Genomic DNA, 27,969 nt, shown 5'->3' with positions numbered 1-27,969 from the left:
AAAATTACATTCTTAAGTCAGCACAAAAAGAAATTATTTTGCATTGAATCCAGCTATGAAAATTTTATGGCGCACTTCCCCCGACTGACCTTATATATTGTAATTTACACATAAGTTATATATAACCAATATATATTTATATATATATATTGGTTCTTTATTTCAACCAACCTCAAACTTATTGGATAATAATCATAATAAAATAAATAATGATTCGTCAAAAGCGGTGGAATAGGTTACATACGTATAACTACCTAGAATTTTTATGTTTTTCTGATAACTAGCTGTCAGTTATAATAATAAATATTTTTATAGTAAATAACCGTATTTGTTTACTATTTAAATGGTCGCAGATATATCTGAAAATGTTTAAAATATTGTCTTCGCGGTTATTCTCAGAGACAAATAAAAAAAGATTATTTACAATTTTACTTTGGTGGTATGTTTTTTGGGGGCAATTTGTTGGGATTAAGCAGATTTTTGTCCCCTTCTAGTATTTGACTAGGATTTTTTTTTATTTGACAGTTGGGCATTGACAGCCCTGTTAGATAAAAGCACCAAAGTGTTTGCTAAGTGTCAACTGTACAAACTGTGTACAATGAAGCAATGAGATAGTAAAATATTTTTATCTATTATTTTATAGTTGTAGCAAGGGATACTCCTAATTTAAGATGGATTCTTTACTGCATATAACATGGAAATGGGAAGATATGTGTGGACCCGAAGGCTTTCATCCCTGGAATGACACAAAGAAAGACTTTGGGCAATGTTTCCAAGAACTATGTTTTCAAATACCTGTTTACTTTATAATTGCAATTATATCTGGATATTACGTTGGATATAGAAGCGACTGGGTGATACGTGATAAAATACTTGAAAGAGCAATAGTACTACGTAGTTTCATAGTGCTGAGTTTGGTATTTATACCTATAATTCAATTGTATTTTTTTATTACAAAAGTGGACTACATACTGTATCCCGTTGACTACTTTGCGGCTGGTGCATCATGTTTATCATGGCTGGTCCATTTTGGTTATGTTTTAACATTAAAGCATCGTCTCGGATTAAGTCCCCGAGGGCCTGCCATACAACTGGTTATGTGGAGTTTATCAGTAGTATTAAATTTAGTCGCTCTTCGGACAAGTATCCTTACTGATTCATCACCGGGCTTCAATATAGCAACATTATGTTGTCACGGTTTATACTTCCTCACATTACTTCCATCAAATGATTCAAGGCCCACATATTACTCTCCATGCCTTGTTGGCTCACAACATTCTCATGTAAGTATACTGTATAGTGTACAGTAGGACAGGTGTTAAATTGTCTAAAATATTTTTATGTAAGTTATCATTAATTTCTTTGTTGTACAATAATAGTGTATAAAGTGAGTCATTGTGTTTATCAGAGTGAGTACACTCCATTACTCCCTCATGTGGATGAAGGTGTACTTGGGACGGCGATGCAAGGGTCTGGATGGTTTTCTAAATTAACATTCACATGGGTTAATCCACTGCTTCAGAAAGGTGAGTTGTTTAAGACCATTAATACTTTTTCAGCACAGAATAGGGTACCGGACTAATTTTGTTCTTTACTATTATCAAATATTTACATAATATAAATTATAACACAGAAAGAATTATTAAAATCTGGTAAAAAATCAACAAGTTAAAAGTCTTTGAATTTCGGTGGAAAGGGTAATTTACAAGAAACAGAAAAGAGATGAAATACACACACGTGACGTCATCGGGAATTACGACGCGTCCTAAAGAAAGAGATGAAGTGATATCCCCACATCGCGCCCACTTCTGTACATTACAATATTTTAAATATGAATTGCTCGCTCATTTTTTAACCAATTTTTATGCAGTTTTCGCAGCAGTGCTTCTTTTTAGTATTATTAAACATTACATATAGAATAATGTACAAAATCAAGCATAGGCCGGTCCCCTATTATATTATTTTCTATACTTAAGTGCACATGTTTTAAATACTAGAGAACAAAAGGGCTATTTAAGTGAACATTTAAAATAAAACAAATTTTCTGCTTTTATCAGAGTTTTTTCATGTTATAATTTTCTTCTGACCTTATGGACTGCAGTCTCATGGTCATGGGGGACCCATCAAAGAAGGCTGAAAGAAAAATAATTTTATTTCAATGTCTAACATTCGCACAAACATAAGAAGTCATTATAAATGAACAATTAAAACTGTATTCCATACTTTCATTCTTTATCCTAATGTTACAGTTTATCTTTATTTAAAAATTAAATTCCTTATACACATACTAAAATTATTTAATACTAGCTTCCGCCCGCAGCTTCGCCCGCGTGGATTTCGGGTTTCAAAAATGGAGAAGGTGCTCAATTTGTCGGGATGTTTTTTTAATTTATGGTAGTATGCAGGTGGTCCGATTGTCCGGTCAGGGTCTGATGATGGGATCCTGGTGAAATCGAAGGAACTTTTAACCATTAAGGTTGCACACGAAATGACGGAAGCTTAAAAAATGGAGTAACTTCTCCCGTTTTCCCAACATTTTCCATCACTGCTATGCTCCTATTAATTGTAGCGTGATGAAAAGTATACTATAACCAGCTCAGGAGTATGAAAAATAATTGTACCAAGTTAAGTTAAAATCCGTCGAGTAGTTTTTGTTTCTATAACGGTTATACAGACAGACAGACAAAAATTTTACTTATTTGAATTTTTGGCATCAGTATCGATCCCTAATCACCCCCTGATAGTTATTTTGGAAATATATTTCATGTACAGAATTGACCTCTCTACAGATTTATTATAAGTATAGATATGCAAAAGTAGCTCAAAAATTGTCCATAACGAAAACATGCATTTTAAAGTAAAACAAAAGAAATAATATCGTGAAGCCAACCAAATAACTAATGATATATTAAATTTTGTGACTGTTCAATTTAGTCGGGTCCGCGATATCACTTTTGTTGAGTTTCAGAACGCGACATTACATTATTATATTCTGTGCTCCAACGCACACTGCTTTGATGTTAGGAACACACCTACATTGCTTAGACAACAGTGAACTTTATACAATAGCAATAAAGCTCAAATTGACTCTACGTATTAGTTAGAAAACGTTTGTATGGGAAATAGAAAAATGCTGTTTTGAGGATTTTCCCGGCAATTATTCGAATTTTTGTCACCTTTTAAACCTTCCCTAGACCTCCACGAATAATTCAAGACCAAGATAAGATAAATCCGTTCAGCCGTTCTCGAGTTTTAGCGAGACTAACGAACAGCAATTCATTTTTATATATATAGATATATATTTTTTTGGAAGTTAATAGCCCATTTTAAATTAACAGCATTATGATACTAATAATCATTTATTCTTCTCTAAACCAAATTATAAACAATAACATTTCTAGGTCTACAGAATAAATTAAACGATTCAGATGAACTATTCGACATTCCATCAAAATACACTAGTTCATACATAGGAGCTAGAATGGAGCGGGCATTAATTGGAAATGTGGATCATTACCAACAATATTCAGAAGTCCTACATGAACCTTTTATTAGATCAGGTAAGAAACATGAAAGCAGGTAAATCGCCCTGCAATAAATTGCAGAAAGGTAGTAATATCACAGGCTTTTAACTAAGTAACTGTAACTATTCTGAAGCATTTCAGTAGTCACTGTTAGCATTACAGTATGAATAACTTTATGTTAAATAATATACATTTGAGCCTGGCACGCTTAATACAACATTAATTAATGCTTCAAATCTTACCAGTTTAAGCCTAAGGGTATACATCTTAGGGGTCGTTCAAGTATTACGTAAGCACTATAGGCGAGGGCGGGCGTCTATGCTTTGCTTAATTTTTAAGACATGGGACAGCGGCTCTAGGTGGCGATTTAGAGGAGAAAGATCGTTAAAAGAAGGACAAATCATAGCACTCGGGGAATGCCGATGCAGGGAGTTAATTCCAAAGTTTGCACGTGCGCGGTAAAAAGGGGCTATGAAATCGCACTGTGCTACTACAGATAGGATCCACTTATTTACTTTTTTTCGCAATATGGCAACCCACTCATTGTCTATGTTTGAAAAAGAAACTCATTTTTGGAATTTCCCAGAAATAATGTCTGCGTTTAGGTACTCGCTTAGAACCGAGTTGAGAAATTACCGCGCGCTACTCACTTGCCTAAATTTCTTTCGTCAACCAATTTTTGACGATTTGACGTATATATTATATACCTCAACTTATTCTGTTGAATACTGTGTCAATAAAGTTCGTTTAAATAAATATTATGTGAGTTAAACTCCTCCATCCTAAATCTATTTTATTTCTAAAATTATTATTGTCGCTCATGATTAATTAAAAAAAAACAGAATACATTACAAGAAAAATGCATATAACAATGTTATATGTACGTTTATGTAAGCATGGGGGGAGGGGGTAAGAGCTTTGCTTATTTTTGCTGACAAGGGGGTTCGGGGGGGGGTCAATAATTGTAATAAATCTTACGTAATACTTGAACGGCCCTTAACCAAAGTAGAATATCGCATTATTGCTCTGATGTTATTATATTTTGTAGTCCCAAGGTGCAAATATTAAACCATAATATTATTATAATTACAGCGTATGGTTCTACAAGTGAAACTGTTCCTCAGGCGTCCACGCCGGTGACACCAGTGTCACGCATTTTAGTTCGACCGACACGCAAGCAGAACGTATCTTTATTACGCGCCCTGCACACCTGTTTTGCATGGCAGTTCTATAGTATCGGTATATTAAAGTTTGTGTCTGACATGGTGGGTTTTGCTGGTCCACTCCTCCTTAACAAACTGGTCGCATTTGTTGAAGATGAAACTATCGATCAACACTTGGGGTAAGAGTGTTAAACATCAATACTGAAGTCTCTATTTCAATGTAAAAATCTTTGGCTGTATTATAAATATTTATTCGAAAAAGATACAATATTAAAATCACTTAATAGTAGCGTATCAACACTGCAAGCATTTTCACACGGGCACCTCACGACCCTTACGCGAACACGTGCATTCTTCGGTCGATTTGAACGAATCCAGACATGCGCACTGCGAAAGCTTTAATTTAAACCCATTTGAAGAATCCTGTTCTATTGTACAGTTCACCTGTTATACCGGATCATATTCTATCCAGTATATTCTCAGTATACTCTCTTCATTCCAGGATATACATATCACCAACTTCTAGGCTAAATTATGATACATTTCTTTCAGATATGTATATGCATCAGGTCTGATGATTGCCACTCTAGTGTCTACTCTATTTATTGTGCATTTCAATTGGTTAATGTCAATTATTGGTCTTAAAATGCGTGGCGCAATCGTTTCAACAATACTCAGGAAGACGCTAAGTGTGACATCAACAACCCTTAGCACAAGCTTTTCTGTTGGTGAAATTACGAATTTTATGTCTACTGATACAGATAGGATTGTAAATTCGTGTCCAAGCTTTCATGCGCTTTGGAGTATTCCACTTCAGGTATATTGTTTATGTTTATAATATAAACAATGCATGGTCTTTTGAATAGTAATAATTTAATTGACAAAGCATATTATATAATGAAAGATTTTTGGACGTTGCAGTTATTCATTACACTCTTCCTGTTATATCAACAAGTGGGCATATCAATTCTTTCCGGGGTAGCATTCTCAGTAGTGTTGATACCCATCAACAAATTTATTGCGAACAAAATCGGCGATCTCAGCACTCAGTTGATGAAACATAAAGACAACCGAGTGAGCCTTATCAGTGATCTATTGAAGGGGATTCGAACTGTTAAAATTCACGTGTGGGAAGATTATTTCATCAACAGGGTGTCAGGTACTACAATCATTTAATATAGATTTCAATAAGCAACATTTTATTTGTGGTTAAAATACATAGTAGCATTATATTGGAACAATAGAATTAATTTCCACTGAACTGATGTATAGAGGAACTAATCATCGCCCAAATGCTATTTATTATAATCAATGAAATCATAAAAATAGAGCAATTCAATGGCGAAGTAATGTTTACCAGCCAACTGACATAGAACATACATCGTTCAAGATCATCAGATCAGTTCAGAATTTCACTTTTCTCTTTTTCTAAAAGCTGTAACCGAATACATAACAACTTCTCTTATACAGAATCCTTTGTGGTCAAAGAATTAATTACCTCTGACTAACCACAAGTTAGACGAGTATGAAATACTACAACACCCTATAATCTGAAATTATTAACATACATGACAGCGATTAAGAACGTAAATTAGCTTTGGAGAAATAGGTTCTTGATCAAACAGATTTGCGGTCGAAATACTAATAATTCCGAAAGCTAGCTTAGTGCAATCTAGTGACCACATTGAACGGAGTTTTTTCTCATTGTAGATGCGAGGAAAGACGAGATGCGTTACCTGCGCTGGCGCAAGTACCTGGACGCGGTGTGCGTGGTGCTGTGGGCCACCACGCCCGTGCTGGTGTCGGTGCTGACGCTCGGCACGCACGCACTCCGCAAGCAGCCGCTCGATGCGCCCATGGTAACTCTTCCATTGCCGTCATTACACTATGCTTGCACGAGTTTTTGGTACCCGGAATGTTTTACTATTTCCGATTGTTTCCGGAATAAAAAGTAGCTAATACGTTAATTTCAGCTTGGTCGAACTTCATAGTCTAACTACATCCGTGACAAATTCAAGCAATGGCGCCCTTCGTCAGTGCAAAATACGGCGACCTCTTTTTAGGTCACAGTTGTTCTCATGAAACGTCTTCTTCTCCTCGAGCCGGCGACCCGTAGTGTTTCACCGCTATGCCACTGTATAGTTATGCCACTGCCTTCACGCGGTTATTTTTAACAAAATATACAAACATTTATGTTTTTTGCAGGTGTTTACTACTGTGGCCCTGATTAACATGCTCATAGCGCCGCTAAACGCCTTTCCTTGGGTACTCAACGGACTTACGGAAGCTTGGGTTTCAATAAAACGTATTCAGAAACTTTTGGATGTAGGTTCCATGCGCAAGATATTAGTTTAAATCTAAAGTTAAGTTCATTTTAAAAGTGAATACTTTTTTAAGCTTCCAGACATGGATATGGAGGTGTATTACGACAGAGTTAACACAAATCGCGATGAGGACAAAATTATTATATTCAAAAATGCTACTTTCTCTTGGGTGAATCCTTCCAAACAAAGGAAAAGTGTTAGTAAATCTAAGAAAAACAAAGGGAAGTCCAAAAAGAGGCTAACAAGGGTCAGTATTCAAAGAAGCGATTCGACATCGTCGTCCGAAGCCTTGGTGCAGGATGAGCCATTTTCCTTGAAAGATATATCGCTGGAAATTGGAAAAGGGGAGTTGGTTGGCATAACTGGACCTATTGGAAGTGGCAAAACATCATTATTACAAGCTATTATTGGAGAAATGTTGAAGAAAAGTGGTGACTTACAAATACCTGAGAGTCTTAATAGTAAGTGATTGCGACATTTTTTTTAATGTTAGATCTATATATTGCGGCGAAGATGTTTGGAAAATATTTATTTATATTACTTTCAGGTTTTGGTTATGTGTCACAAAAGCCGTGGTTAGTACGTGGTACGATCCGTGACAACATTCTATTTGGAAAACCATATGAGGAGGCCAAATTTAAAGCTGTCATTGATGCGTGCGCTCTCACAGGTGATATAATAATTCAAAATATATATTGTTTTGCTACATGAATACAATATGATACGTGATATGCAATTTCAGAGGATTTAAACATTTTGGGTTGGAACGCATATGTGTGGGTGAAGGTGGCTGCACTCTGAGTGGTGGTCAACGCGCCAGAATATCTCTTGCGCGGGCCGTGTACCAGGATAAAAAGGGTAAATTTGAACATTTTAATTAGTGCATATATATTGTTGTGGGAATGAATTACAATAACATATATAAATACGCGGTGTGTTGTGCGTAGTGTACCTGCTGGACGACGTGCTGTCGGGCGTGGACGGCGCGGTGGGCGCGCACATCCTGCAGCGCTGCGTGCTCGGGCTGCTGCGCCGCACCACGCGCGTGCTCGTCGCGCAGGCGCCGCGCGCGCTCGCCCGCGCCGCGCGCGTGCTCGTGCTGCAGCACGGGCGCCTCGTCAGGCAAGGTGACACTTCACATTGTGTTTATACTCATTGTCGGGCGTGGACGGCGCGGTGGGCGCGCACGTCCTGCAGCGCTGCGTGCTCGGGCTGCTGCGCCGCACCACGCGCGTGCTCGTCGCGCAGGCGCCGCGCGCGCTCGCCCGCGCCGCGCGCGTGCTCGTGCTGCAGCACGGGCGCCTCGTCAGGCAAGGTGACACTTCACATTGTGTTTATACTCATTGTCGGGCGTGGACGGCGCGGTGGGCGCGCACGTCCTGCAGCGCTGCGTGCTCGGGCTGCTGCGCCGCACCACGCGCGTGCTCGTCGCGCAGGCGCCGCGCGCGCTCGCCCGCGCCGCGCGCGTGCTCGTGCTGCAGCACGGGCGCCTCGTCAGGCAAGGTGACACTTCACATTGTGTTTATACTCATTGTCGGGCGTGGACGGCGCGGTGGGCGCGCACGTCCTGCAGCGCTGCGTGCTCGGGCTGCTGCGCCGCACCACGCGCGTGCTCGTCGCGCAGGCGCCGCGCGCGCTCGCCCGCGCCGCGCGCGTGCTCGTGCTGCAGCACGGGCGCCTCGTCAGGCAAGGTGACACTTCACATTGTGTTTATACTCATTGTCGGGCGTGGACGGCGCGGTGGGCGCGCACGTCCTGCAGCGCTGCGTGCTCGGGCTGCTGCGCCGCACCACGCGCGTGCTCGTCGCGCAGGCGCCGCGCGCGCTCGCCCGCGCCGCGCGCGTGCTCGTGCTGCAGCACGGGCGCCTCGTCAGGCAAGGTGACACTTCACATTGTGTTTATACTCATTGTCGGGCGTGGACGGCGCGGTGGGCGCGCACGTCCTGCAGCGCTGCGTGCTCGGGCTGCTGCGCCGCACCACGCGCGTGCTCGTCGCGCAGGCGCCGCGCGCGCTCGCCCGCGCCGCGCGCGTGCTCGTGCTGCAGCACGGGCGCCTCGTCAGGCAAGGTGACACTTCACATTGTGTTTATACTCATTGTCGGGCGTGGACGGCGCGGTGGGCGCGCACGTCCTGCAGCGCTGCGTGCTCGGGCTGCTGCGCCGCACCACGCGCGTGCTCGTCGCGCAGGCGCCGCGCGCGCGCTCGCCCGCGCCGCGCGCGTGCTCGTGCTGCAGCACGGGCGCCTCGTCAGGCAAGGTGACACTTCACATTGTGTTTATACTCATTGTCGGGCGTGGACGGCGCGGTGGGCGCGCACGTCCTGCAGCGCTGCGTGCTCGGGCTGCTGCGCCGCACCACGCGCGTGCTCGTCGCGCAGGCGCCGCGCGCGCTCGCCCGCGCCGCGCGCGTGCTCGTGCTGCAGCACAGGCGCCTCGTCAGGCAAGGTGACACTACACATTATATTTATATTCATTGGCTATAGAATTCTACTTCAATTAAAAATATTTTAGCAAAAAAAAATTGACATATTGTACAAACATGTTTAATGTAGGTCCCCCGGAAATGGTCCTGAACGACATTGACGAGTTTTTCCCGAGTGAAACTGAATCCATAGGAGAGGAACCACCGCGGCAACCAGATGAAGAACAGAAAGATCAAGACGATACACAGCAAAATGACCTTGAGGAAGATGTATGAAAAAATCGTATAATATTCACGAATTTATATTTCTTATTCTACAAATACGTATATAACTTGAATTGTTTTTTCAGGAAGCAATGTCCCAAGGGACTGTAAGCTCTTGGGTGATTGGACTTTACCTGAAGTCTGTCGGGATATTCCTCACCATAATCATAATACTCTCATTGATACTCATGCAACTGTCACAAAATTTCACATTCCTTTGGCTCACATTTTGGTTAAAGAATAGAACAAAAAATTCCACCACAGTAGATTCGGCTTTCATAGACGTGCCACACGAAAATATAACGGTTTTGGACCACGGAATGAACGTTTTGGACAATATTGCGCATGTTCTAGTAAATTCTACAATTAAAATTATTGCCAATATGGGTATGTATAATGCAACCGTCAATGAACCAATCAACTCGACTCCCGTTTTGACTACGGTTCCACTATTTGCCAACGGCACACCAGTGTACAACGATGAGTTTTACTTAGAAGTATATTTTGGTTTGGCCGGCTTAAATTTGCTCGTGACGATCATGAGAGCCTTCTTGTTCGCGTATGGAGGAGTTCAAGCAGCATCAAAAATACATAGAGTTCTGCTAAAAGTTATTGTGAAGGTAATTTTATTTCATAATATGATCCATTTTTATAATAAATCAGATAGATCTGAAGTTACTTTTTCTATTTTTTAGGCTAAAGTGAAATTTTTCGACGTGACGCCTATTGGGAGAATACTCAATCGTTTTTCATCTGACACATACACTGTTGACGACTCTTTGCCCTTCATCTTAAACATACTGCTGGCACAATTCTTTGGACTTGTTGGTAAGTAAGCTTTTGACTTATGAAGTAAGTAGACACCTACTGTTCCTTTCGGAGTGTTTAGTGTACCTATTACCTGATTCGATAGTGGTCATCGTACACACATTACCTAAAATTTGCTATAGTAGAGAGTAGAGACCCGTTTTGGGGCCAGCTGGATGACTAAAGGAATGAAGGAATGCAACACTTATCATTACTAGACAATATATTTGAATTATATACCAGTGTCATAAATGTGAAACATAATCTGTGAGTGCGAGATTTGTTTATGTTACTCTGTCGACAGCGACGATCGAGTAAATAAACGTGCGAGAAAATTAACGCGCGTAATCGGCGTTTTTGGGAGTGCGAGTTATAAATTTGTCACTGTTGACAGGTCGAACGGTTAACTTATTCACATACGTGGTGGTGAAGTTAGTCACATAGACTTTTACAGTGAGAGGGAATTGTAAAACGTAGTTCATTAGAAATTTGTGTTTGTTGACTTGTAGAGTTAAAAAAAATAGCATCATGCTTTTTTTTTGCTTGGGGGATGCTTATTAGTGCTGGGGCTCAAGATTAATGTAATAACAATTCGAATCTTCGTGCAAGGGCCCGCAGTGCTTAAAATCCACTAAATGATCTCACGGACACTGAAGTTAGAAAAAGATATTGCCTTTCCTCAGTCAGTTTTACATAGACTGCAGGCCCACCGTCATGCCAGTACCTTGAGCTCTTTGTAATCGAGCAACCTTTTTTTTATATAATTTTTAAAGTCACTCCATACCTTTAGAATGTAGAAATTAATAATATTAACAAAAACTTAATAGTGTTTAATCACAAATAAACCTTTACCAACACACAATGACGTTAATATTAGGATTGCACCTTTTTCCACTTTTCTGTAGTTTTATTATCGCCACTACCATCACTTTTAGGCAGGGATGTCAGCTCCTCCCAGTTTTGAATAGCTATCATCCTATCCCTAGCATTGTATGTTGGCTTACTGAGGTCTCCTGATTTTTTTTTTCATTTTGTTTATACTTTATTTATAAACTTCGAGTTTGTAACAAATATCCTTACACCAAAAATTCCAACACAAAATTTCAAACTATGTTTTGACAATTGACAAGCGGCGCGCCGCGTAACCCGGCCACTTTGAAAGTACAAAAACTACTCGTATAATATAGGCAAACAATATACCTATTTAATTTAATCGATTCATCACAAAGGCACTTGATACTGCCAACATAACAAAAAAAAACTAATGCGCATCACAGTGAGTAAACGTTATTCGATTCGACAACCATGTTTGTCACTCGCACTCACGAATAGTCGCGTTACACCGTGAGTAGCGTTTGCTCGATTTACGCGATGATAAAGTTACTCGATAGCTTATAAGGAACTCGCCCTAAGCACACTGTATCAAACCGATTATCTCTTTCCAACTCACACTAATAACTTGTGTGGGTGGATCATGAGAGGCATGATTTCTGTTTATTGCAGAGTTAATCATCATTTAGTCAATTTAAGTTTTCATTTAAGGTTCTAACTTGCTAATAGTACAAGACCTACATTAACGCTAGGGTTGTGACAATCAATATGTCTTATACATCTTAAAGTAACTAAAAAGATTTTTCATAAAATAAAACATTAAAATATTTACCATAATACATTCACATAGGAAATACACAACGAACATTACTCAATAAGAACCCCATTATCATAATATTGAATTCATCAGGTGCCATTGCGGTGACTTTGTATGGTATACCATGGTTGCTTGTGGGGGTGATACCATTGGTGTTCATCTACTATTGGCTGCAGAGGATATATCGCATCACATCGAGACAACTCAAAAGATTGCAAAGTGTCACCCTGTCGCCCGTATACTCACACTTCAATGACACACTCGAGGGTAAGTAAATCTATTAAATGAAATTACATTTTGATGAGTGGAGACCGGATTATATACAGTTGGATATATTCGCCATTGTCGCGAATTTTATCGGTGTTTGCATAAATCTAAAATCGTGGGATGGTCCATATTTTCACTATACTACACGATATTATATGTCGTAGTGAGTTTTCACTACGACATATAATATCGACATATAATATCTTTACTTGGTTATTTTTCTACATGACCGGTAAAGTATCACCGGTGTATATTTATTTTCCAGACAGTTATTCAATTATTGAAACACTTCTTTACTTCACTAACAATTTACTGCATAGTAACACTAGCGGAATACACAATGTGCTCGGTTCGAGCGTCCAAATAAGACTCGTACAAAAACTTCTACAAGATTCTGGTCGTCGTCGTTCGGCCGGTCCTTATATTGACAGCAGTCGACCTCCCTCTTCTAATACTTCCTCGATGTAATGATAGATGGCGCCACTATCGCTCCGGAAATTCACCAATTCAACGAATAACGAGGTGCTGCGGCGACACGGCCATTCTGAAATGCGATGCGTGCTCTGCATCGCTGGGTCATTCTCTTTCTGTAACAGAAACTCATTGCCAAGGTGTTTACTTCCACAGTACACCTCAGTCAATTTATTTGTAAGCAACATAGCTTTGGATATGGAACATGGGTTTCACGAGTAGTTTGTTCACTCCACGTGAACACAGGCAAACTTAAAGCTCACTCTTAGTGATGGCATATGGTAAGTTGTAAAGACACAGCTCACTCCACGTGAGTACTGGTCAAATAAAATGTGATGAAATGTTGTATTTGCGCCAGCACGGCCATACCGACAGGCGGTGTAGCATGCTCTGCACCGACCTCGTTGATTCTCGTAAGTAGATTTTGATTCTGTAAGAATAGGAAGAACTTCCTCTTATTAGTACAACTGTGAGCAACCAATGTTGCTTATTTTGAAAGCATTATTGCTGTAAGGCCAGTACACAAAGACATCTTTGATGCACCATTTTATTAATTTAGAATCTGTGGTGAGCACATGTCTAATCACAGTTCCACAAGGCGTCCCAACGGTATCTCAGGGTTCACTTGTGGATACATCAAGGACCCGTGGTTAGCTCAAGGGTAACACATGATTTAGCTCAGAGGTACCACTCTCCAGATATTTTATTCTCGCAGATAATTGAAAAGTTCAGTACACAAAGACATCCCTAATGCACTGTTTTGTCAATTTAGAATCTGTGGTGTGCACATGTCTAATCACGGTTCCACAAGGCGTCCCAACGGTATCTCAGGGTTCACATGTGGATACATCAAGGACCCGTGGTTAGCACAAGGGTAACACATGACTTAGCTCAGAGGTACCACTCTCCAGATATTTTATTCTCGTAGATTATTGTAAAAGTGTAGTTGTAAGCATTATCAAAATAATAAATGAATAATTGAATTTTAACTCAAAGCAACTTGCGTTGTTTTGTCACAGTTGTTACATAAGCAGAACTGCTAAGAAAATCAATTTTGCAAGGTTAGTAGGTTCTCGGAGGTTGTCGCAGAGTTCTCGGAGGTTCTTCCCAATTTTGATGCTTGTACCCGCGCAGCCTGGAGCGCGTAGTTTTGCATCAGCACCCCCGAGGCGCGTACCCGCACCGCATGAGGCGCGTCTGCGCACGCCCTGAGTCGCGAACATATTTCTGCACACAAAAAACAAAAACCAAAACAGCACCATCGTTTGGCCTATTCCGACCTCAATCTCATTCATCTCGGACTTTTCAAACCCTTTCTTCTTTTTTTTTTTTTTTTTTGTATTCTGAGACGAGCTTGCCGTTCGCCTGATGGTAAGCGATACGACCGCCCATAAACAGCAAAAACACCATCCAACACCTTGAATTACAAAGTATTGTTTGTCAACAGCAATTTTATTGCATCAGAAACAAATCTACCTACAAAGTAGATCGGATATCACTTCCAATAACACGTGGTAAAACTAATTCTACTTAGATTACGGGAAAATAACTTACCCTCAAATAAGTGTTTAATTAATGAATGAATTCCTCATAGCCGAATTTTGCCACAGTGGCCAATAATCCGGTAAGACGGCAATCAGACATGGCCGGAGAGTGACCAAGCCCGAGACCAACGGCTTTACGTGCTTTCCGGGGCACGGGGTTTTTACACTATTGACTACCCGACTCCGAGTTGCGACTAAAGTAATTTTCAAAATGGAAAAACTCCGTTACAATTATTTTTGGCTCGACCCGGGATTCGAATCCAGGACTTAGAGCAGTAGTCGTATTCGTACTGTGTACGCATTACAATTATGCTACGAAGGTAGTTAAATAAAATAAGGGTTATGGGTCATACGATACCACACTTTCCAGGCGTCGATAAATATACTCTGCGATAGACCAGTTAGCATCAACCGCCATTCGCCAGTCACGTAGTCACTTTCACCAAGACGCCTCCGTAGAATTTCCACACCATGCGCGGCACCCATACAGGCACGCTGTAGCAATTAGATCGCGGTACCCGCAGACATTTTATCATTCAAAGTTGTTTACACATAGCATGGTATGCTACATAGCGTAGGTATGTAGTGAACACAATCCAATTTTATGGGCATCGATTACTTATCCCAATTCTGATGTCGTAGTGAAAACTCTTTACTTGGTTATTTTTCTACATGACCGGTAAAGTATCACCGGTGTATATTTATTTTCCAGACAGTTATTCAATTATTGAAACACTTCTTTACTTCACTAACAATTTACTGCATAGTAACACTAGCGGAATACACAATGTGCTCGGTTCGAGCGTCCAAATAAGACTCGTACAAAAACTTCTACAAGATTCTGCTCGTCGTCGTTCGGCCGGTCCTTATATTGACAGCAGTCGACCTCCCTCCTCTTCTAATACTTCCTCGATGTAATGATAGATGGCGCCACTATCGCTCCGGAAATTCACCAATTCAACGAATAACGAGGTGCTGCGGCGACATATATTACTCCTACTCATTAGGATAACTAATATTAAGTGAAATATAATGTTTCAATGCTGCAAATTAAGCCTATTAAAGTGGCTAACCTATAAAAAAAAACGGGGCGTGTGAACATTTGCCACAGACAATAAGTCTCGGCTTAAAACCTAAGTTAATAAACATTGCCCTACCCGGAAATCGAACACAAAATCTCAACATGATAGTCACACCACGTATGCAGTACATACAACCACGTCACCGCGACAATCTAGTCCTATTACGAACATTCATAAAAATATAAACAAATATAAAATTTATTTAATATGAAAATGATGTTATAGTGTATTGGTACGTAAAATTTTTATGCATATTTGGGTCGTTTTAGTTTACATATAATCCGGTTTCTAGTGATGAGAATTTAGACTCCACTGGGCTCCTAAAAATTGTTTACCAATATTGTAGGAAGTGCATTATATGAAGCAGATACCTTTATGAGCGCAATCATTTTCCAAAGGGTGCCTGTGTCCTAGCACACAGAAAATGTAAATTTTATTAAAATTCATGTTTCCGTGACATATGAAACAATATCCACATTATAAAAAATTTAAACCACCAAAATAAAGATAACTTAAATATATCACATATGATTAACAGAAATATTGTTTTTATTTCTATGAAAGTATTATAATTTTCTATATGTACTATAATTTTCTAATAGATAGCTTTAAAATAAAACTATTTTGCGGATTTTATCGGGGTAATATTATATTACAATTTTGTTCGCCAGTTAAAAAGACTCGCGTAAACATAAGAAATCATTAATATATAGCTTCTAAAATACGGAAACCGCGTCGTTTTTGCTGGGGATAAGAGCTGACTGACAGGGTGGGTGGCCTCGACCGCAGGAGTGCAGACGCTGCGCGCGCTGCTGCGCGCGCGCTCGCCGCCGCGCGCGCTCGCGTGCTGCCTGCAGCGCGCCGTGCACGTCGCCGACCCCGGTAACCGATTCAATGTTATATTCACTGCATAATGTTCACGACGGTCTAGTTGAGAATGGAACCTCTGACTTTTGAAATTATGTGTGTATTGGTTATCAATTATCGACCACTTTAACGGTAAAGGAAAAACATCGTGAGGAATCCCACTAGAGAATTCTTCAAAAACAATTTCGAAGTTATGTGAAGTCTGCCATTCTGCACTAGGTCAGAATGGTAGATAAATACTAAATCCTCTTAGTATTAGAGTAGGCCCTGACTCAGGAGTGAACAGTAGGTATATAATACAGGGTTGGTATTATTATTATTAAACTAGCTTTTGCTCGCGGCTCCGCCCGCGTTATAAAGTTATTCAGGCTAAAGTTTTCCGTTATAAAAATAGTAGTTTCCCGGGAGCCTATGTTCTTCCCAGGGTCTCAAACTGTCTCCATACCAAATTTCATCTTAATACGTTAGATAGTTTTTGAGTTTAACACGTTAAGGCAGACAGATGCAGCGGGGGACTTTTGTTATATTATTTAGAACTTTTAAGTGAAACAATCCCGTCATACATCATTGTTGCATAACTTTAACCGTTTACGCAGCGCAGGCAACGGAAGCTCTCAAAACTCATAATTTTCCCCGTTTTTGCAACATGTTTCATTACTGCTCCGCTCCTATTGGTCATAGCATGATGATATATAGCCTATAGCACTCCAGGAACAAAGGGCTATCCAACACAAAAAGATTTTTTCAGTTCAAACCGGTAGTTCCTGAGATTAGCCATTACTGCTCCGCTCCTATTGGTCATAGCGTGATGATATATAGCTTATAGCGGTCCACAAATAAAGGGCTATCCAACACAAAACGAATTTTTCAGTTGAAACCGGTAGTTCCTGAGATTAGCCATTACTGCTCCGCTCCTATTGGTCATAGCGTTATGATATATATATATATAGCACTCCACAAACAAAGGACTATACAACTCAAAAATAATTTTTCAGTTCGAATCGGTAGTTCCTGAGATTAGCCATTACTGCTCCGCTCCTATTGAATATAGCGTGATAATATATAGCCTATAGCTCTCCACGAACAAAGGGCTATCCAACGCAAAAATAATTTTTCAGTTTGGACCGGTAGTTCCTGAGATTAGCCATTACTGCTCCGCTCCTATTGGTCATAGCGTGATGATATATAGCCTATAGCGGTCCACAAATAAAGGGCTATCCAACACAAAATGAATTTTTCAGTTGAAACCGGTAGTTCCTGAGATTAGCCATTACTGCTCCGCTCCTATTGGGTATAGCGTGATGATATATAGCCTATAGCACTCCACGAATAAAGGGCTATCCAACGCAAAATGAATTTTTCAGTTTGGACCGGTAGTTCCTGAGATTAGCCATTACTGCCCCGCTCCTATTGGGTATAGCGTGATGATATATAGCCTATAGCACTCCACGAACAAAGGGCTATCCAACGCAAAAGAATTTAAAAAGAATTTTTCAGTTTGGACCGGTAGTTCCTGAGATTAGCGCGTTCAAACAAACAAACAAACAAACAAACAAACAAACAAACAAACAAACAAACAAACAAACAAACTCTTCAGCTTTATATAATAGTATAGATTATTATATATAATGTTCTTCATTGAATCTCAGCAGACAATTTTTATAAGGTTTCTCACAATATAAAAATTAAACTATAATATACTAAATTTAATTAAATCAATATTAAATATGATATCAATTGTATTTTTATTGTAGGATTGGTGGGCCTCGCCATCTCTTACGCATTATCATTGACATCAATGTTGAGCAACGTTCTTAACGCATTTACGGAAACGGAAAGAGAAATGATAGCTGTGGAACGAGTCGGAGAGTATATTAGACAGGTAACGTAAACTAACAAAACCACGAAAGATAGTGTCCACTTAGACAAATGTGTCCTTGATCTAACAATTAAGATGATAGTAACTATAGGTTTCGCGCGCTGGGTGGGTACAAGATACTCGCAGCAATAATAAAGTACATCTAAAATATGCACGTGTGGTCTTTTTATGCTTTATTTAGGCAGGTGCACAACTTAGCAATTATTTAACACTAGCTTTTGCGCGCGGCTTCGCTGGCTTGTAAGAGTTAACCGGGATAAAAGTTCTGCTATACATTTTCTCGAGATAGAAAGTAGCCTATGTTTTCAAACTATCTCCATTCCAAATTTCATCGAAAACTGTTGGGTAGTTTCCAAGTTTATGGGGTTTGGACAGGCAGTTAGATGCGGCGAGGGACTTTGTTTTCAGCTTTATATATACTTTTACCATAAATTTTACAATGGCACAATATGAAACAATATTAAACTATTTTACTATCGTATCACAGCGACCAGAGAAAAATTACCGAAAGTTATATAATCATAAAGATAACATAATTTCTCACTATAAATAATTAAACTAATAAAGTTATTAATGCGAACATATTATATATTTTAAGGTCGAAACGGAAAAAATAGATGGGAATCCACCACCATACGGATGGCCGTTTCAAGGTGTTATAGAATTCGAAGATGTCTATCTCAATTACAGGTATAAAAATATTTAAAAAATCAAGTTATATATTTACCAAACCATAGAATAAAATAAATTTTAATGATTCTAAGTAATTGAACAATAACAAAATCTAAATATTCAATGAGTGCATACCAGTTTTGACAGATTCTTTTATTACATTTTCTGTTGCTTTTTCTATGGCAGTGTATGAAAGTATATAATATTTCTGAATAGTGATAGAGAAGGCAGTTCACCCGCGCTATGTGGCGTGACGTTCTCGAGCTGGCCGGGCGAGAAGCTGGGCGTGGTCGGCCGCACGGGCGCCGGTAAGAAGCTCGCTGCTGCACGCGCTGCTGCGCCTGCGCGCCCCCTCCGCCGGCCGCGTCCTCGTCGACGGCGTCGATGTCGCCACACTACATCTACATGCACTGAGGTCGGTCCATGTTTCAATCGAAACTATAATAAATTCTGTTATCGAGAAAGTTTAAACCGGACTACCTACTAATATGATGATTAATGCCTAGAAAAAATCTAATTTTAAACAACGAAATAATTAGAACCCGAAGTTTATTAATTATGAAGCAAACTTTTAGTTTGAAATATTTTGTGATAATTTTCAGATCACGCATAGCGGTGGTCCCGCAGGAGCCGTTCATATTCTCGGGCAGCATTCGCGATAACGTTGACCCGTTGCGGCAGTACCTGGACGCGGAGGTGACACGCGCGCTAGAGGCGTGCGGCGCGTGGGGCGCGGTGCGTGCGCGCGGCGGGCTGGCGGCGGGCGCGCGGGACCTGTCGCGCGGCACGGCGCAGCTGCTGTGTTCTCGCGCGCGCGCAGCTGCAGCGCGCCAAGGTACTGTACACCGCACATGCGTGACGCGTGATACGTGACACACTCACAGCATTAAGCGAGCGTGGGGCGCGGTGAGGGCGCGCCATGACCACAGATGTAACAACACGGGCTAAGCGGACATTACATAAAAATTATTACATATATCTATTTTTCGTTTTGTTCGTTCCCTTAAGTGAGCTCGATCAAAAATATATAAATATTATTTTTATTTGCATAGATACTCCTCGTCGACGAGGCGACAGCGAATTTGGACCACGAAGCAGAGAGATTGATCTTAGACACAATCCGTTGTTCGTTCGGCGGGTCAACAGTAGTGTTCGTGGCGCACAGGATGACCGGCGTGCTGGAGTGCTCGCGCGTGCTCGTGCTGGGCGGCGGGAAGGTGCTGGAGCTGCGCACGCCCGACGACGCGCTCGCAGACCACGGCTCGCATCTTTACAGTCTAGTGTTCGGCTCATAAACGATACGTATATTATTAACTAAGGTATTAACATATTCCATATTATATAATGCTTGCAAATATAATGTACAATACGTGTAAATTATGTTTTCCATTTTTGCTAATTTGTTGCTATGTATTTAAGTATGCCAAAATAAAAATATACAGCTTGAATGTATAATATTATGGTTACACACATTTAGGAGTGATATTGAAATGGAAACTAAAATAATGTGATAATTCGTAAAACTTATTTATGGTTACACTTTGCTTATATGAGAGGTTGTACTTGACGATTTTGTTTTTTTTTTTTTATTTAGTATGTAATTATTTTTGTAGCTGACATTTAATATTTTTACATTTCGAAGGTCAAAAAATAATTATAAATCGTTTTTTTTTGTTACGAGCACGGCAAACTGACCCCACTGATGGTAAGTGGAGTGGGATCCAATAAAATGTCGATTGACGAGAGGTGATTATCAGTCGACAGACACTACAATTATTCTGGCCTGTCCAGCATAATTGTGACGACTGTCGTCGAAGGCGCTTCATCTGTCATCTCATCATACACAGGCTGATCACAGAAAATGACACACTTACATGGGCCACTGTTGTGGGTTTTAACACCTTGTGTACGTTGGTCGTTATCCGGATGGATATAAAATATATCCTACCACCTGGTAGTAACCGCTGGTGTGATTAATATGCATAATGTAATAATTTTGGTTATAATTTAACATGATATTTATTATTCGTTAAGGTTATCTCTCAATAGGTTGATGTAATGTTGCTATTTTCTATGCTAAGGTATGCAAACTTAATCCTTACTTTTTAAAGCAACGATAAAAAAAAAAATTATCACGGCAGATTTCGTCTCTATGTTGATAATTGACCAATTTGACCAGTCATTCATGTTTCCACTTAAACGATTGTATCGCGCATAATGGATTATTTATGTGATTTTTGTGAGTCAAGTAGTAAAATATCAGGTCACCATAAACTTATACAGATCATTTGTATAATGGATTGTATTATTGTGCATATGGGACCGTTTTCAATATAACGATCCCAATTTTAATCTCCGATAAGATCCCGAGATTAAACCAATCCAAATATATCCCAATGTATAGTTGTAAGTATGTCAAATAAAATCTTAATGCCGATTGGTCTATTTTCGAGTTGGATTGGAAAAAGCTATTAAAATCTTTTATCGAAGTCAGTAGATAATGTATTTCGAGACTGATCTATGTAACTAGTCAATGGAAATCGGCGTCGTTATTTATAACTACTCGATATTAAAAGCTTGAATGGTAGTTAAAGTTGACATTTCCTGTCTTCATACTAAGACCTAGTTTTTCAATTATCTTATAATAATTATTCGTTGGAAAAAACATAACAACAACAAATAAATTGAATTGCAACTGTAACGATAAATAAATGAACCATTTGACCATTAACCCTTACTGTTTGCAATAAAAAACAAAGAGAAGTTGCAAAGATCGAAATTAGAGAAAAACCTAAAATCCCCTAAAATTTTATACAAAATTGAAAGTAAGACTTATAGATCGCACACCTCTAGTCTTAGCTCTAACTGGTTCGTATACGAAGGGTTCATTGTCTGGGAAAATATTATCCTGCAACAGCGAGTTGCGAATATTGAGTTCAGAAGTTGCATTGCTAAAATTAGGTTTAAAACTATGATTACATAATTTATAATTTTATGTGTTTAGTATATGGCTGTGAGTGATTTGGTCATTTTCATTGATTTGACTTTTATAGTAGGTTTTTAAAATAGGCCAATATCATAGATGGATAGACGATGTACGTATATAATAATATAATATACTTAGTCGATTTACATAATTAATGTTATGTTAAAAACCATACAAGTTTATTTATTTGTTTGCACCAGGTTTTTGATGTTGGCGTAAAAGATTGAATATCTTGAGTCACATGTTATTGGTAAACGGATAGAACATAGAAAGCTTGGTAATGGCAATTATTAATACCTTTATAAAGATAACTGTAAAGCCCCGTAGCAATATAATTAAAGTGGGGCCCACCTGACATGAGAAATGCCTACTCAAATATATTTTTTCCAGCTACTATTTTTTACGCCACTGGATAACGAATGTGTAACGTAAAGATTTTTCATTGTGATGAGTCACAAGACACAACGAAATAACGAAAATATCATTTACGTATTTTAAATTAAAAAAACCATTTGCGACTCTTATTGATTAATTTGTTTAATCAATTTTATATAATATCTATAATATGATCGAAAATAAGCTATTTGTGTAATAAATTAATTATAATGTTGATAAGTAGATTTTATTATAATGACAAGAAGTATTTTTTTACATGCCTAATAATATAAATTATATTGGAAGATGTTAAATGTCTTATGTTGTAGGTATGAATAGTTAATAGTTTTAGTATTAGTTATTAGTCTCTTAATGATTAAATATTTTAATTAAAATTTATTTTACACATCTACATGTCTATTTTTTTTATTTTGAACATAAATAAGCAAAAGGTCAGTGTATCTCAAAGTGGGTAATAACGCTCTTTTATGGGCGTTTGTTTGTATATTTTCGTTAGTAAAGGTAATATGCAACCAAAGCCGGTACCACGTTTGCAATATTTCGTAAATTTTATAATTGCCGAGTTTACGGAAAAGCTGTGTGGTGTTTTGTTAGACTTTTTACCAGCGTGATCATTAACTAATTTTGCAGTATGATTGCTTTAGTCTATAGTTTAGTAATATTTACAGTATTAATATGACTGAGATCGATAATAGTGATAGCTTATAAAAATATTATCACTGAATCCCTCGGAACACGAAACTCTTGGGTTGGGCCAAATTTATTGAGTGACAGTGAATTCAGTACTAGTCCTACTAATATTATAAAAGCGAAAGTTTCTGAAGATGAATGTATGTTTGTTCCTCTTTCATGAAAAAACTACTGAACGGATTTGAATGAAACTACAGAAATATTGATTATACATCAGAATAACACATAGGCTACAATTTATTATGATTTTGTGTAATTTGGTCATAATATAACAGATAACTATACATATCAAGTAAGTCGGAAAAAAATTATCCCGAAAAAGTAAAAAGCTAGTAAAATATATTTCTTTCAAAAACATCTGTTTTATAGAGTAGCACTGACTTTGAAGTTTGAATGTTGGAATATTAACTATCTAAATAATGTTGGACCCGTTGAATATTGTTCACTGCACGTCATTACGGTATGTCCCTCCGGGAAGAGCGTGAGTGCAGTCCAACTGCTTGATTGTCGCAAAACAAGCTCGGCGGCGCTATCCGCTGGGCCTGCTGGCTTTGGTGTGTATAAAGATATTTTATTGAAAATTGAACAGGTAGTAATAAGGATGTAAGTTTTAACTTAGAGAAACGGAGATGATATAAGTACTAGGAAGATTTCGGGGGCTGGGATAATTTCAGGGGCACTAGCAAGTAATTGATTCTCAAAATGAACGGCTGATGAAATAAGTATGAGAATCTATGATGATAATCGTACTACAAAAGTAGCTAACAAACATAAACACGCGTATGATCATTTCCCTTTTCTGCATTCACCACCATCATGATCATATTTTGATTTTCTGATTGGTATCGCTATTCGAGGTTGGTGGGGTGGATTGCTACAGTTTGCATACATTACGCTCCATATAGTTTTTCCTAACAGGTACTACTTTTGATATCATTCATTTCTACGGCATGTGATTTGAGTTTACAGCATAACAAAGTTATTGGGCTTGGTAAATACAATAATAAAATTTGTTGAAATGCAACATAAGTCGACAATGTTTTTTTTTGTGAAACTGTGGAAATGTACGTAGGTATCCCTCATAGAGGAAAGCATCGTAATATGTACCTAAATGAATTATTTGGATGTTTGTTACTAATAAACACAGCAATTGCTTGACAAATTTGGTTGAAATTTGGCCCACTGATAGAGAATGTGCTGGATGAACATATTATACGCTACTATTTATCCCTAAATTACACAATGTGTCTTGTCCCAGGATAGCTCTGTACACAGCACAACTGATTATGTTTCTCCGACTGGGGAAGACATCGCTCATTTCTTTTTCCAATTTTTATCCCTTTCTTGCTGTATTTACGTACCATATTTGAATAAAAACCGTTTCTGTAGTACTAATTACATAATATATCAGGGTACAAATTTTCATAGACCAATGTGCTCCATTTGCTATGTGAGAGTGTACAGTCAGCCACAAAATTAGCAGAACAATTCACAATTCTTGGTCGCCTTTAAAAACAATGGCTAAAACGTAGTGATTATATTCTCTTTGAACAATGGCGTCTTTCGGTCTGTGAAAAAATAAAGGATAAAAATATACTTACTTTATTTCATGCCTATTAACTTTATTAAATATAGTATAGAGATGTGTGTGTGCGCAGATTGGACGAGGCGGGCGGGTCGGTGTCGGGCGGCGTGGCGGTGGGCGTGCGCGACGTGGCGCTGCTGAAAGACTCCTAACAACTTTTGGCGCTATTTTTAAATTTATTCACATTTTCCTGTGGCGCCACTATAATATCCTTTCCGAGATGTTCTTCAGGCTTCTTGCCTCTGTCCACCTCTATCAAACCTCTATCCTCTCTACTTTCAGGCTAGGCCTATATATCCGGAAAGGCATACCGGATTCAGTAACGGAAGTCAAAATCTGAAAAACGAATTTATAAGTTCGTCTTAAACCTACATATTTACACATATATTGCAACTTTTTAAATTATAATGATATTAAATTTCTACGAATAATGTCATATCGGTAGTCACAGATTATCGGGAAGGTGCTTTCGAAATTGTGAGAGGATGGATGTTAGGAGACTGATAAAAAGGATAACATATAAGGCGAATGTGGACATAAAAGCCGATAGGGATCGACCACATCGAACCTTCAATTGTCAGATAACTGACATTATTAGTAAAGGGTCAAATAAACCTGAACCAGTGGGAATGCATGAAAAGATTGATGCTGATGGAGGAAGCGAGAGAACTATGTTAGAATCGTACAAAATGGCAATCCATAGTCTCTGCCTACTACTATGGGATAAAGGCGTGATATTATGTTTGTATATATAATGTATGTAAAATCATCGTACCAAGTCTCAAGATTTAAACGGTAGGTAACTAATTGAAATAACAAGTGTGATATGTACAATCAGCAAAGTTGGCGGTCGACCACCCTAAGGGTCAAAATAACTTGGCAAATTTGTTTTACTACGTTTGGGAGGCGGGGTTTGGGATCGATTGCATAGATCGATATCAGTCGTAAGTCATGCCCTGGTAACTTCGAACTAATTATTTTTTTTAGAATAAGCGCCATCTCTCCCTATACATGGCACTAATTTCTTAATATGTTTTCTCAGTGTGACTAGTTCATTATATGTTACTTTTAGTACGTATAAATTTTGATAATTCTGGTATTTTTTTTTATTTAAGCTACAACTAAACAAGCAGTTATGCTTTAAAAATAAATTTTATTACTTCCTATAAAAATTATCTACAATACTTATAATTTTAAAATAAATTTGGACGAATAGCAATATTTTTAGTATTTTATAGTAGTTTACTGCTAACAAACAATAGCAACTTCTAGTAAACGTCATAAGATATTTTTCTGTCGGTAAATTTGTATACTCGTGCGCATTTTCTTGTGATTTTTGTTTTTTGTTGTATATTTACGTTGAATTGAGCTTCAGTTCTTCCGTATTTAAGAAATACCTATTGACTGTGTTTGTGTAAGTGTCAGTGACATACATTAGATAGGCTCTCTATAAGAAATTTGAACTATTTATATCAGTGTAGTGTTGTTTGTAAAACATTTTACATAATGTCCCGGAACATAAGACAATGTATTAATAAATGTGTAAAAGAAATAAATTAGTTTAAAATATACTATTGTATTATTTATCTTTGAATTGGGTCAAACCATTACATTTCGACCCATACGTAGAACAAAGTTTATCTGCAAAACACTGATTCTGACACTTAATAAAACAAATTCCTAATTTGTTATTTACATAACAGCATATTATATTCCAAAAATTGTTACTAAGAACCAGTGTTTTACAATTACGACTTTTTCTACCGATGGGTCGACATAGAATTAAATATATTATTTTGAAAGTTAGAAACCTATATATGCATATACATGCATAGCTATATTTATTTTATTTCCCTGTATGGCGCTCAGATGTCGCTCAACGTTATGAAATTTCAAACTGAGAGTTGCCAGTCTATTTCCAGTATTATATATTAGTCTATGTCGTAAGTCTGCTGGCTACCTGCAATGACGTTACGTAACACTACCGAACCGCTGCTGAGTGTATAATAGAAAACGAAATTAAAATTGACGCGCGCACGTCTATGCTATGACGATAATTCCTATACTTGTAGGATGCATATCGTCGGCGTAAGGAACGTAATAACAAAAGTTTTATAGTTTGGAGACAATCGCAATTTACAGTGTTTTTATTGATGAATTTTTGGCATTATTTTTAATAAATGAGAAACGACATTACGTTAATTATTTTATATCATATTATGTGCCTGATTACCTTCTTTTTAACTTTTAACAAACCAAACTTTATGTTGTATTAAAAAAATAATCATTTTAAAGCAATTTCCGCCATATTTGTCACAACTATATTTTGTAAGTAAATTATGATTAGCTACTTTTTAAGCCGTTTTTAGTTTTCGGTCTCTTTAAACCCATAGTCTATAATTAATTTATTAAATAAATTCAATGGCTGCATAATATTATGATTGAATTTTGAATCGTAAAAATTTAAACTGTTCAGTTTATTCAATTCGTTCAATAATTCATATTATAATAATAAATCATAGTTAATAGATTTCATTATTTGAATTGTTATTTTATTTCATTTCAAAACTTAGACGATAACATTTTATTCCAATCTCTGTATTTACAAATATGTATTAACATTAAAGTTAAAATAATTGACCTAAAATTATTAGCTTCTTGGAAATACAATTCTTTTATTTCCCTCTTAATGATCTTTTTTATCTTAAATATGAATAGTTTTTGAGTTAATAACGAAATACCTTTTTTAATCCTAAATTGAACTAATTAACACCATTTTGAAGTAGTTATTTGGACTATTTATCGGTATGCAGCGATTATTATATATTGAATTTGAGGCGAGTTTAAAGATTTTATGTGTAGGCGGTAATATGCTTTTATTGAGTAATATTGAAAGTCCAACATATTTATTGCTGCAGATGTTGTTTGAAAAAATAAATATATCACATAAAAATGGTTTGTTAAAGAGCGCATTTTTATCAATGTTTGTATTGACACCGGTCTTACGTGGACGCATTTATCGTTAAACTGAGTCTATTGTTATGCTATTGAATTTAGAGGCATTTAAAGATTATAAGTGTAGGCGTTGATTTGAATTCTTATTACAGTAATATTTGCAAGGCTAACATTTTATTGCTGCACATGTCCAGTTTGTAAATTTTAGTTACTTTCTTTAGCCAATTATTTAGTTTTCGCTCAGTTAAAACCCAAAGTCTATAATCAACTTACAGTTATTGATTTTTTTTACCGATTTAATAGCTGCATATTATGATTGAATTTTGAATTATATAAATTACTTAAACAGTTCAGTTTATTTAATTCGTTAAATCATTCACATAATCATAAGTTATTGTTATTCGTTTCATTATTAGAAATTAT

General features: G+C 37.9%; 1 protein-coding gene across 1 annotated transcript; it reads left to right on the top strand.

The window, feature by feature from the left end:
• The first annotated feature begins 428 nt into the window (after nt 1–428).
• On the top strand, nt 429–22,707 carry LOC115446662 (multidrug resistance-associated protein 7). The gene is given in 28 exon segments (XM_037442391.1): nt 429–1,283; nt 1,409–1,526; nt 3,402–3,560; nt 4,617–4,866; nt 5,240–5,504; nt 5,609–5,846; nt 6,398–6,546; nt 6,893–7,012; nt 7,085–7,472; nt 7,559–7,681; nt 7,754–7,771; nt 7,774–7,869; nt 7,959–8,326; nt 8,397–8,702; nt 8,773–9,078; nt 9,273–9,456; nt 9,564–9,703; nt 9,784–10,317; nt 10,393–10,525; nt 12,246–12,419; nt 16,306–16,398; nt 18,138–18,265; nt 18,861–18,952; nt 19,151–19,247; nt 19,249–19,349; nt 19,537–19,738; nt 19,740–19,769; nt 19,987–22,707. Coding segments are annotated over 28 exon segments (5,667 nt in total). The 5' UTR covers nt 429–671; the 3' UTR covers nt 20,230–22,707.
• Nucleotides 22,708–27,969: the final 5,262 nt, after the last annotated feature.

The sequence above is a fragment of the Manduca sexta genome, chromosome 24 (assembly GCF_014839805.1).
Source record: "Manduca sexta isolate Smith_Timp_Sample1 chromosome 24, JHU_Msex_v1.0, whole genome shotgun sequence".
Taxonomy (NCBI): Eukaryota; Metazoa; Arthropoda; class Insecta; order Lepidoptera; family Sphingidae; genus Manduca; species Manduca sexta.
The sequence above is the reverse complement of the archived record's forward strand: the minus strand, read 5'-3'. Positions and strand labels throughout refer to the sequence as shown.